Source organism: Andrena cerasifolii, chromosome 11 (genome assembly GCF_050908995.1).
Source record: "Andrena cerasifolii isolate SP2316 chromosome 11, iyAndCera1_principal, whole genome shotgun sequence".
Classification (NCBI taxonomy): Eukaryota; Metazoa; Arthropoda; class Insecta; order Hymenoptera; family Andrenidae; genus Andrena; species Andrena cerasifolii.
This window is the reverse complement of record NC_135128.1, coordinates 8,129,324-8,141,998: the sequence shown is the minus strand read 5'-3', so window position 1 is coordinate 8,141,998 and position 12,675 is coordinate 8,129,324. Positions and strand designations below refer to the sequence as shown.

At 48.4% G+C, this 12,675-nt stretch overlaps 1 protein-coding gene across 1 annotated transcript; it reads right to left on the bottom strand.

Moving 5' to 3' along the window:
- Positions 1-1,283: 1,283 nt before the first annotated feature.
- LOC143374859 (uncharacterized) lies at positions 1,284-3,585 on the bottom strand. The gene is made up of 2 exons (XM_076823404.1): positions 3,130-3,585; positions 1,284-2,851 (listed from the first exon to the last, which is right to left on the bottom strand). The coding sequence occupies exons 1-2, from the start codon at positions 3,154-3,156 to the stop codon at positions 1,955-1,957; spliced, it is 924 nt and encodes a 307-aa protein (XP_076679519.1). The 5' UTR covers positions 3,157-3,585; the 3' UTR covers positions 1,284-1,954.
- Positions 3,586-12,675: the final 9,090 nt, after the last annotated feature.

Below are 12,675 nucleotides of genomic sequence, written 5' to 3'. Positions count from 1 at the left end.
CGAGCATTCACGGATGTGGGCAACGATGACGACGACAACGACGACTTCGACGACGACAACGACGTCGACGAGTCGGCGTGTTGCGTGTCCGCCTTAAGGGCCGTCCGTCGCGGACGCATGCTCGCGGCACGTCGCAGCCTCTCGCACTGACCGCGCGTAACACGTAAGAGAGAGCCGTGCACCGCGTGTACTTTGCTCTCCCTCACTCTCTCCCTCCCTCTCGCCCCTTTCGAGGATGCTGTCCAAGTTGGTCCCGTTCACGGTGAATTCCTCGGAGTCGCGCGATTCCCTCCTCGCGGTGGGTCGGGGCACTCGGGAGAAGGCGAACGGGAGACACGAGTAGCCTCGTCACTCTGTGGACTCTCTTTGAATCTCTTGCGCACTAACTTCGCGGCTATCCGCGGTACTTCAGCGGGGAACGTTGAACGCGAGCCTGGAATTGCCGTGGCGCCACCCCTCCTCCCCTCCTACCCTTCCACCCATCCACCCATCCACCTGATCGTCTTCCACCGGTGAGTGCCACACCACCGGGGCCTGTGCTGGCCTCCTCCGCCTCGTCCCTCCCTATTTTTCCCTATAATTTGCTCCGCGGCTGCCTCCTTTTTGTTTTATTCCGTTTTCGTAACCCTCTCCCCCCCTCCTGTCCCACCCCCGCCATCCACCGACGGCCTCTATCTCGCTTCCGTGCCCTCTTCAAGTCTCCTCTGCCGTCCTCCTCTTTCTCCTTCGCCGTCTAGCTTTCCCTCTACCTCTATCCTCGCGTCTGCCTTCTCTGCCTCTACCTCTACACGCCAGCCATGAATCCTTACCGGGGCTACAGGGCTACAGCGCACCGCCCCCTTAATGGGGCTACGGGGGCTTTTTCCATTCATCGTGCAGCCATCTCTTGGCGGGAATACGAATGAAACCGGCACAGTGCCGTATGCGTTTCACGAATTTCCCTCACGGACTCGAGTTTCCACTGACCCTCTCGCAGTTTTCTTCAATCCTTTCGCTTCGCGAGGGGGACCGAGTAAACTGGCGAGGGAATTCAGCTAGGGAGGCAGACATTTTGCGCATTGCGGCGCTAAGGGGGCAGGAGATTTCAAATCTTTTGTTTCCTAATCTTCCGAATACGCAAAAATGTAGAACACGTGGTGTGTTTGAACTTGTTTTATTATTCTCCTCCCCTCTGTTTTACAAACCAGTGAAGGTCTTCGAAAGATTTTAGGTGATCTAGAAATATCGCTGAATGCATCCGTTCAAAGAATGTGATATTTTGTTTAATACATCCTCCATCTTCGAAGATAATCGCATCGGTTGCGTTGTAGGGATAACCCTACGGAGTTGGGCAAGACGCTTAGGGTAGTTTTTCCTTGGAATGATTTTTTTTTCCTTAATCGGGATCGAAACACCTGCCAGGTAGGAAATCACCGAGGAGCAGCGAAGGGCTGGTTTCTGAAGTGCCCAACGTCGCATTGTGCTCCTTGGGCGGGACCCACGACGTATCGTATGACAGGAAGATGTCGGGGAGGAACCTGATATACGACAAGGGGATGATTCGTTATTATGTGAATTTTCACGGTAAATCTACGCTCTAGCCCCGTATAAAATTCACGTTCGTTCTGATCACACCCATCGCCGAGCACCACTTTACGACAGAATTACAGAGTATTTATTAGGGGCAAACATTCGCATTTCTTCTACATTAAATTCGTATTATATAACTTAATTACATTCGTTTGAAGTCACCTGTATTTTACAAAAAATATAAAATCTCCATTTTATGTACAATAATTACAAAAGGGAGCAGGAACTTTCGGTAGGGATTGAAATATTTACAAAGGCCGTCACATCTACCGCTACAACATTCAGCCGCATCGATCCGACGCGACCTCAAGGATTAACTCTAGTGTGCTGTGTGGACGAGGAACCAGTACGCGAAAATTTACAAACATAACATGTCACCGCGATCCTATATCATCGTGTACTGTCCACCAATCGGGGGATATGGGTTTTGGGTAGGTACCGCGGGCACCGAGTTCTCCTTGTTCGATTCCTTTTTGCTCGCGGAATTCTTCCTCTTCTGGTTCTCGTGGGTCTTCACGTGCTTGGTCAGATGATCGCTTCTCATAAACCTCTTGCCGCACGTTGAACAAGAGAACCTCTTCTCGCCAGTGTGCGTCCGAAGATGACGCTGCAATTCGTCGCTCCTAGTGAACCTCTTGCCGCAGAACAGCCAGTTACAGACGAACGGTCGTTCGCCAGTGTGCCACCTGAGATGCGCCTTCAAGTGAGAGGTCTTACCGTACACTTTGCCGCATCCGGGCACGTGGCATATGTGTTGTCTCTTGCCGTCGACGCCTAACTGCGCCCCGCTGTCCGTTTGGCAGTTCGGGCATCGACATCTTGTGCACTTCCTGCCAGATTTGCCAGCTTCCTCGGCAGCCAGGAGATGATGGTCCGCCGGGGGGGTCAGGGGCCACTGATAAGGGGAAGCGTGGTCCTGAGGACTCGGTGGAAGCTCCGAGGGACTTGGCGGCAAGGAGTAATGTTGAATTGCCGGGATAGTTGTAAGCTGAGGTTGGGCGAGGTGCGTTGGAGTCGTCCACGAGCTGGCGCTGGTCGCTACGCTAGACATTGTGTAGGCTGGTGGAGTCAGTGGCTCGCTGATTTGATTATGACATGTGGATCCTGGGTACCAGTAGCTAGGTTGACTGGTCTGAAGGTGGTGGCTGCTTAACGCAGGATTGTAAGGCTGATAATGGATGCCCGGAGTTCCGTAATCCATCGCGGTAGGCTGATGCATAGGCATCGGGAGACTGGGGATTGGCGTCATGCCGGGCATGGGCGACATCGTCGGCATACACATCTGTAATTACGTATAAATGAATAGAGTTATATTAAAGTCGATTAGAAACTGTACATCGAAAGTTATATCCCACGTTTGGTCTTCCGTTTCCCTTCGGTATTTCTAGATCTACGTAACGACGGAAACGACCAGTTTATTACGCTGCGTCGATGAGGAAATGATCACTTTTCCGTAAACATATTGCACAACGATTTCAAGGGAATGATTCCCTTGCTCGACACTACAATTTCATCTCTACGATACGCGCCGCATTTACACGAAATCCATTATTAACGGACCTGTTGATACTGCATCACTTGTGCCATCACTTCACTGCGTGAATCTCCACGATCCTCCGTCTTTCAGCAACAATTACTCCCCCGTCGATCCTTCGACACGTGTGGGCGCGAAGTGGATAAGAAACAATGTGTAATCCTGTAATCTTGATCACTGGTAACTGTGTTGCGTACCGGCGAGCGAAGCGAAAACGAAAACGAAGAGGAAACTGAAGAAAGCCGTGCGCTGATCGGAGCGTGCGCGGTTCCGAGCGTTCGCCAGATAATTGCTGGTTGCCGACCGTGTCGCCTCGGTTTTAATAACCGAGTGGACAAGGAACCGACGAAGAAGGGAGGAGGCTGAATGCTCTGCCGGGTTCCTCTATGGAGGTGGGGATAGACCCCAGTGAATCCTGTGGCCTGGTGCGCATGCGCCCTCCCCTCCATCGGCTCATAAATCAACCCTGCGTTCCGAGGATAGAGGATCGAGGCTACGCACCTTTTGTGGTCGTCCCTGGGGGCTGCCTCATGCCACCGAGGAAAGCCTTCGTGAATCCTGCGCTACTCTCTTGAGAGCGTTCATAGTTTTTACAAATTGTCGTCTTTTGCACTGGGCACGTACGATTGTTTATTTCTAGTGGCGCGGATTGCAAAGGGGTACAGATGCTTTTCAAGCACGAGCCTGAGACAATGTTTGGTCTCGTTGCGCTTTCTATGCATGGAAACACATTTTCAGCGAACACGTAATCTCGATTCCTTTACGATTGTTTTAGGATCTAAGATCTTATGTTTTAGGCTTTCACTTTTTACAGTTTTTACACCATTGCTTTGCGTCGTTAAAGAATAATCTTGGGGAAGCACAGTTCCGAAATGTTCGCCGAATTCGTCCACGAGCTCTCCGTAATGCGAACGGTTTTTTTCGTATCGCATAAACGGCGATCGACCTCCGGGGGAAATCATTGCTCCGCGATTCGGCCGGCCCATGATTCGAGGAGCTGTCGAGCTGGTAGGTAATAATTATCGGTAGAAACGTCGTAACGGCAGGAGAAATAAGCTTAATCGTTTGGGGTTTAATTAGTGGATAAGGCATTTGGGTTTAATTAGCGGTCCTGCACGCCTGTGACGTTCCGCCTCAGAACACGAACGCTAGCACGCGCTCTTCCTATACGCGCATCCCCGTAATTACACAACTGCGCATTGTCGTGTGTGGGTGGAAGTTACCTTTCACCTTGCACGAAACAATTACCGCTAATGTACTTGAAAAAGTCGTCCACCCTTTCTAATTTCACGCCCGACAAAATTCGCCGTCTGCTCCGTCGCGTTAAGCACCGACGATCCAGAATGTACAGCAGCAAGTCTTGCGAGAACGTTTCGCGCAAAGGTGGCGAAATGCTAGTGAGTCCAGTGACTGGTGAAGAAGACGATGCCGGGACACCGGGGAAAGGAGTCAAAGTAACATTTTTACGGTATTTAGTGGCCCTTTGTTGGTCACCAACGGGGGTGGACGAGATTTGCAAAGACGTGTCAAAGCGTGGAGAGGCCCGCGACGGGTTCTTGGGTGCACGGAAGCACGTGATAACGGGCACCAGCTTTCTCAAAGGTCTGGGTGCGCTTTGTGGCGTACGTCGTGCCATAAATCCATGAAAGATCCTGGTCCATGCTGGAAGGCAGCGTTCACAATGCATCCCACCGGTTGGGACTGTGAATTGCACAGGGCAGCACAAAGTATTGGTTTATGGTGGCTGTAAAGTGATTATTGGCAGGACAAGGTGACGACACTTTCGCGCTACCGATCCGTACCAGATAGTCATCATTATTGTGCCTTACTGGCAAGGGACGCTCGGCGTCACCCGCTGATTTCGATGAAACCTTGCACAATTGTTCCCTGAACTTTGCTATATTTGGTTGGTGCTACTTTTCGAGTTTCAGGGAGAAACCACCCGTTTTATCGAAAGATGCTTCACAGTTACACTGTTTCTAAAGTATAGCATCATTCCTTGAATGTTAATGTAAACCGTTGTAATTTATGTATATTTATTTAATCACGCTGAACTTCATCGTAAGACATAGCTTTACTAATATACATATATAAAAAGTGTGCGACGCAAATGAGTCTCATCATTCATAATACATATATGTTTATTCATGGACTGTCGGTTACGATAACAGCGAACATCAAAAACATAATTAGAGCCATAATTTTACACTCACACTGTTGGGTTCAGAATAAAAAGAATTCTTTAATATGAAGTATGTTTCAATATCCATCCCTTAAAGTTAGAAGACACCACCATCCAAATACGATAAAGTTCGTAAATTGGAACACTGAAAATTTGTGCAAAATTTCATCGAAATCGATGTATAACACTTACCGAATTTTAGTTGCGAGAAGGCACAGTGAATTAGCAAAAGCCAAGCTTGCATTTGACGCGCGAAAAGATACTTTCCGCAACTGATGATGGTTCCTGGGTCCCCGTATTCCACATGTTACGAACGTTGTGTCCCTAATCGCTTGTTGTACTTGCGAGTGGAGGATGTATCGAATGATCTCTTCGAATCTTGTTTGTTCAGCCTCGGAAGAGCCACTTGCCCCGATAGTATCGTCTCGATAATCTTGGCAGTTGACGAAGGACATTGTTATCTGCATGACTGGCTTGGTTCTGCAATGCATCATGGGATTTAGACTCGAACGCGAAAATAATGAACTCTTATCGCGAGTCCGTAGTCCCTCCTTTATTATTATGCGTCGTTTAACGAATCCCGCGAAAGACAGCACGATGAAGTGGGCGCGTTCCAGTGACATTAAATGCCTCGCCGATGCGTCAGTCTCATACCGGAAAACGATTATCAATTTCCGGTGCGCGGGAAGTATCATCCTGATGTCATGTGCACGTAGAGAGAGAGAGAGAGAGAGAGATAGATAGATAGAGAGAGAGAGAGAGAGAGAGAGAGAGAGAGAGAGAGAGAGAAAGGCCCAGACCTAACCCAGACCATCGATCTTTCGGAATATTTCCTGACGACCACAAGCAGACTCTCTCAGGGGGCTTTGGGGGCTTGTTTGTCAAATTCGTCGAAAGCATCGTTCTGGCAGAAGCACGAAAAGCATGGAAATTGAACAGTGCTGGGTGACACATGTCCGAGCGAGGACCAGTAGCGTTGCAACTGCAACATCGTCGTAAATCTTACGACGGTGTCGCGGCAGAAGGGTGAAAGGTGGGGGCACGCCCCGAGCAACCCTTCACTTTCCTCCGCTCGAGCTGGCCACTGTCCCCTAATAAGCCGCTTAACGTCTCAGCCAGGGGTAAATTGCTCCACCGGTAAACAGTACTCCCACGCGGACGTTCGATTCCCCCGGGAGTTGGGAATTTCTCCGGAATCTTGCTCCTTCGCTATGGTTACTCTTTATCGTTACAAAACGTGCCATTCCGCCTCCCTCGTCCCTGTCGCTTAAAAACTTTTCAACGCTGCGATTAGTCCTTTCCTTCTCCACGCTAATTCTTCACTGCCACCCGATGTACACAGTGATTCTTCTCCCTGTCATCTTCGTGATCTCTTCTTCGGTTCACTTTACTTCGAAACTCATGCAGCTCGATATATTTCACTGTGAATCTGCTGATCCTCAACGAAGTCAGGTACTCGGTGGATCTTTTTAAACAGTCCATCCTCCGACTGGTCATCGACGGAGTAAGGGGAAAACGAGATGACCGGGACACCGTTTTCGTGGGGTGTGTGTCCAATTGGTAAACGGAGGGACACGCGGGGGTGTAAAGTGCGCTTTGTGCGTTCACTGGGACGTTCGATGTTCCTGCGAAAGCCGCGCATTCTCGAGAGACATTCAGGGGCGGTGGACCGATGCAAATCGGAAGGACGAGGCAGGTCAGATTTCGGCTATCCGCAATAAGAAATCGACAGGGACCACGATCTCTCGTATTTTTCCTCGATTTATGCGCGTAAGAACGACGCGCTCCCACAATATATTCAAAGCTCCAGCGAAGTGAAACAACAGCTTGGAGTTTTCGGTATCCCCGAATATACCGATTGCATAGAGATCGGGGCTGTTGGCGCGAGTTAAGCGAATGGCCAGCGGCGTTATTTTATAGAATGTGGACACGGGAAGTCTCGTAACATATTTCTTTCGGGCTATAACAGTCTTTCGGCGCTCTTTTGTGGAGGACCGTGGGTCCGTGCGCGCATAAACATGAGCTATCGGCCAGGAGAACTAATATTCTCGGAGGAAAAAAGGGAACGCTTTCCTAGAGTTCACCGTAACTCACAGACTTTTATAGTTTAGCTGGAAATTGGTGGACCCTGGTCACTTTCGTGTCGAATAAGAACCTAATGCATGCTTACATTAACTTCTTTGATATTCCCTCGCAATATACAGCATTTTTTAATAGAACACGATACAACCACTTCATTTTTTCAACACTATCCTCCACCACATCCATGAAACCTCGTCCTCCTCTTTCCTCGGTTCCGTCAAATTCCAAATGGCATTTCCCTGATGACGGTCCGTTCGTCGAGACGTCATTATGGCTGAACCTTTTCTTCCTCGCTGCGAGTCAATTTTATACGCGATTTACCTGGTCCCAAGGAAGCATCATCGGGATCAGCAGGTCACTAGTCTTGACGGGTTTCTAACTTATGCTCGGATCTGAAGGAAAACGCAGGAGAAGAGCGGGCGCGTCGAAGAAGAAAGGACGAGGATAGAAAAGAAGAAAAAAGAGATAGACGACGGCCGGGGAAGAACGGAGAAGAAGAACAGGGGGGGGGGAGAGGGCCACGTTCCTCGACAATGGACCCGACAATGGGACCAGTCTTCGGAGCTAATGGACCGAGACTTTGCAGTTTTCACACGATGATCGGCGTAACGTGGTCGCTCGCGACTCCCCCTGCAAGCAAAGAAAGCCTATTTGCAGAGCGATCGGATCGCGTAAACCATCCTGCGGAACAAGATTAGTCGGATCTGCCGCGCGAACTCGTACGTCGCTCTGCTAATCGGGTTAGGATTACAAGGGTGTAAACAAGAGATTACACAGTCTGCCAGAAGATCATTAGATATCTTCGTACATAAACAGACCAGTTACACAGCAAGTAGCCTGAAACTTATGGTTACCTGACTGGTTAAATATTTGGGAAATATCCGTGGTTAATGGCTAATATTTGCACTCCTTGTACAAAAGGGCGACGGCTCTACCTGTTCACCTTAATTTCAATTTTCCAACCAAGTCCCTCGTTCTCGGAAGGTTAATAGCGACATTAGGTGAACTCGCAGACTATAGCTCCTATAAAGTCGATTCTAATAACGTTCTACTGGTCGATTAGCGTGCAGGGCCACTGCTCCGACCCGTTCACGTTTAAACAAATGGACAGCGGACCGTGCTTCGTCATTAATCACTTCCCCGAACAGAAAACGGCCTCGCTGGCGTATAAGGAGGCTCTCGTGGTCCTCGCTTTCGATATTCATTTGTTACACATCGTTTAAAAAGGTGGACCGTCGGCGTTGATAATCGATAACGTCGGGTTACGAAGGTTCTGTTAGTTTAACGTCATAAACGGAAGTCCTATCACGATTGGACGTGCTTTCAAGCCTGTCAATGATAATACACACTATGCCTGTCTCTCGGAATGCTACCCAGCGCATTCTCCAGTTATCAAACGCGCCGAAGGTGCATTCTGTGGTGGAATTAACGATCTGCAAGGTGCGAGAACAGGGGAAACAGCATGTACCTGCTCTAAAACGTCGGTCCCAAGTCCATAAATTTGTGCTTCGTCGTACGAACGCAAGAATCGAGAGCCGAAGGGGTCCACCCGCCGATTCCATTCGAAGGGAATGACACCCTCGTCACAATACGACCTGTTGCGTCCGAGATGAAGAAGAAAGAGGGGGAAAAAAGAAAGAAAGACACGGCAGAATAAGAACGAGGACCATGGGGTAACCTCGGGGCACCATGGAAGCCGTGAGAATGTCTACGGTTCAAAGGGAGCCGTCACATTGTATGCGGATTCATTACGCAACCTGACCTTTGTGATCCAGCCGAATTAAATGTAACACTTGCGACTTACGACGGCCTATGTGTCAGTATCTGTCAGCAAGATTTTCAAACGGCTGTCGAGGAACATTCCCCATTACCCTGATTTCTCGCACAAAGGAATTAACCTTCACGAGTAAAGGATAGGTATTGGGCTCTAAAGTTTATGGCCGGCGACTGTAACTTTAGAATATCGTATTATCCTGGATTGTCGACGGTTTGCACCAAATATTATGATGTTGTATACTTTCCAAAGCCGCGGGTAATTTTTCCTGGAAGCACCGAAATTCCACAGGGTTGGGCCTGCCAATTAACCGTTTATGTTTACCACGGGGGGACAAAGTAACGACTAATCCGGCCAGGTAATTGGCTTACTAGCAATCGCGCCAAGTCCACGCGGTGGACTGCGTGGATATGACAGGGAACACCCCGAAGAAAAGCGACTGTGCCCTAGAGAAAAAACAGAACGTTTACCCTTCGTCGGCTCGTCTTTCACTGATAGATTTTAATTAGCGGGGAGCAGGGTTCGTTGTGGCTTCTCTATTGTCTCAATCGTGCCGGCCAGCCGCTTTTGTTGCGAGGGTGCGGGCCCTGGGACTAAATAGGCCACGGGGATCGCCTAAACTTGAAATGGAAGAAGAAGAGTTCTGGACCACAAGCTGGCTGAATATATGATTTGTGTGCCAACCTACCGGGAACGAATCACAAGAAACCGAAACGACCGTGGCCGGGACTGATCAAACAGTCCTGCACATCCGTGTATAACTTCACGTCAAGTCAACGAGGAATTAAAATGGATAATTGCTTCCTCCCAGAACCTCGCCCCAGCGACCCACCACCAGTTCTTCCAGGTAGGGTCGTAAAAGGGTTTTGATATAAAATTAACGACTTCGCGGATATCCCTTGGCCAGCTAGATAATTTTTTCGCCCGTCCTTATAAATGATGTACTGAAAAAATGGTCCCTCCTCTGCATATTACTACCGTTTTCTTTCTGGTAGTTTAAGAGAGAGGGGTGGAGTGATATCGTAGGCACGGATAAACAGTGTTTAATTCTTATTAGACGAAGGATATTTTCGATTTCCACCGAACTGAAGATGTATGTAGCTCTACGGCTCCTGTCGGCTCGAATGTATTTCCCTTTTTTAGGGGAAAAGTCGGCGCGTTTTGTCGCGGCAAAAGTCAATGCCGCCCTCGAAGTCACGTCAGAGTTTTTCTCGGAAGGGAAATATTGTCGGACATGCAGAAGTCCCGTGGTGCATTGTGCGGTTTTATCTTTCAACAGGCTCGTTTGTTCAACTAGTATCCAGCGGCGCGACCGATCCAGTGTCAAAGAACGCCGATACTCTTGCGAGCAAGTGTCACCGTGACGCGTTGACGGTGATCATGATCTATTATAGTTTCAATTTGTTCGAACAGACGATGCTAATTGCTCGTATTTACGTCGACACATGGCGCACAAGCATCTACCAATCGCGAAAACTTGTGGCCACGAGCAAAATCCACCAGCAAACTTTTGACGTGCTCTTATGGACGCGCGGCTGGTCCATTCAGATGGAAGATTGACATCGGCACATTCGAAGCTCAGCCCCCCGCGGAGAGGACCAAAAACGTCGGCGACGAAGGGGCATAAAGGTCCCGACGAACTCAAAGTCATCCCGACTGCCGTCCTAGCGGAGCTATTGGCGGAAACTTATGTCAAACGAGCGCGTTTAAGCCCTAAGCGTTGAATACTCTTCGTTGCAACAATACGATCCGTAATAAAGTGATAGGATGCATGGGATCAGCCTAAATGACTGTTGAAAAGTTTACAGACGTATTCTACGTCTATGAACTGAGAGATCAGTCGCAATAAACGTGGAGTCATTTGTTTTTGACTCAGAGCTGCTACTACTTGAAATATTTCTTTATTGAGGATATAAAGTGGCTTCTATTGGCAGCCATTTAATGGATCCCTTTGCATTGCATCCTACCTTCACGCATTTTAGCAACCTCTGAAACATTTACACTAAAACTGACCATAATTTCCACGTTTGTCTTAAAATTGCATAGTGCCATAACTTGACCCAGGTGCTTGTCGAAGCGAACACGATTTAGGAACCCTCAAAGTGCACAGAAATGGTTCCCACATCAATACCCAATGTATTATTGGGTCATTTTTCGCTTGTGAATAATGGAGCACTCATTTAGATCCACTCTGTACGCTAAAAATTCAATGAAGGTCGATCGAAGTAATTATTGGCACCTAGAAAAGAGTAATAATGGCTGAGAGTAGGTCGTGAATCATTAAAAGGACCTAGGGTCTCGGGTTTCGGTGCGACAATCAGAGAACAGCAGTTGTACGATCCAGAAGATCCGCAGAATGAACGGAGAATCGGGAAAATTGGATTTCGTTGTAAATTACGGTTAAGCCGTGGCTTACACGACGGCGTGCCCCGTTCGAGAGTTTCGCTGCAGCTTCTCCTCGTGTGGTCATAAATTATTGTTGGAGTTGGTGCCCAGAGAGGCCTCGCACTCGTTCAATAGGGATTATATCGAGTAGGGCCGAGGGCTCACCCAGGTGTACCTGAACACTGGAAATTTCTTTGAGGCAGTAGAAGGATTCCGTGAAGTCATGGTCGCGCAGCCATAACACGATACCTGATGAACGTCATTGTTACTTTCTTTCTCCCTCGAGTAATTCGCTTTTACACGGAGATTACGGATGCATGATTGTTTTATTGCACTCTGCGACGTGTCCTTTCTGCAGGTAAGTTTTGCTGCGGACGGGGAAACAGTTGCTCATCTATCACGAAGCCAATGCTCTTCGATTGTCGACGGGAAGGGTAAGTTGGAGTGTTGCGGTCGCGAACACAGAGATCCTAGGGGTCTTCATCGTGAAAGTCGTATTTATGATTTCAACCAGAGCCTATTGTACTGCCCTGGGCCTGTAATGTGCAGTATTCGATGCTTCTACCTTTTGCTCGGAACTTGTAAATCAACCTCGTTGTTGAATTCTGCGCGGACAATCGTTGGAATTTTCACGGAGATTAGAGAGCGTAATTGTTTTATGGGACTTTCCATGGTTCGTTCTTTATGGGAATTCGTTCTGCGGTCAGTAATATTTCCCATACTTCTGGGAAATACGGGCAGCGGTTTCTTTGTGTCGAAGAGGAACAACGAACTGTACAGTTGACCGTTGCCACGTTAGAAGGGATTAAATGCACTTCTTATTGAGGCCTATTTGATGACCCAAGACGCTGCTACTCTTTATACTTTTTAGAACGACCGTTGCACAACGTGAACTGAAGACTAGAGACGACAAGACCCCCGCCAAAAATTCGAATAGCCTAGGGAATATGGTTTCTCATGAGGCTAAACGTGAAAGGTAGCTATTGGTCAGTTATAGGAAATTTTAACGGAGATTGAACTGAAATACCCTAGAAATCTGACCACTAGCTAGAGAAAAGAGAACATACAGGGCTGCCACTCAGTGAGGGACTAGAATGAAACCCACTAAGGGAAATCATGAGCTGAACAAAGAGAAACGAAGCAGGTAAA

Coding starts and splice junctions, on each gene's coding strand:
- LOC143374859 (XM_076823404.1), bottom strand. CDS start 3,156: ATGGCACAAGTGATGCAGTATCAACAG. Junction 2,852..3,129: donor AAGTGATGCAGTATCAACAG/GTCCGTTAATAA, acceptor ACGTAATTACAG/ATGTGTATGCCGACGATGTC.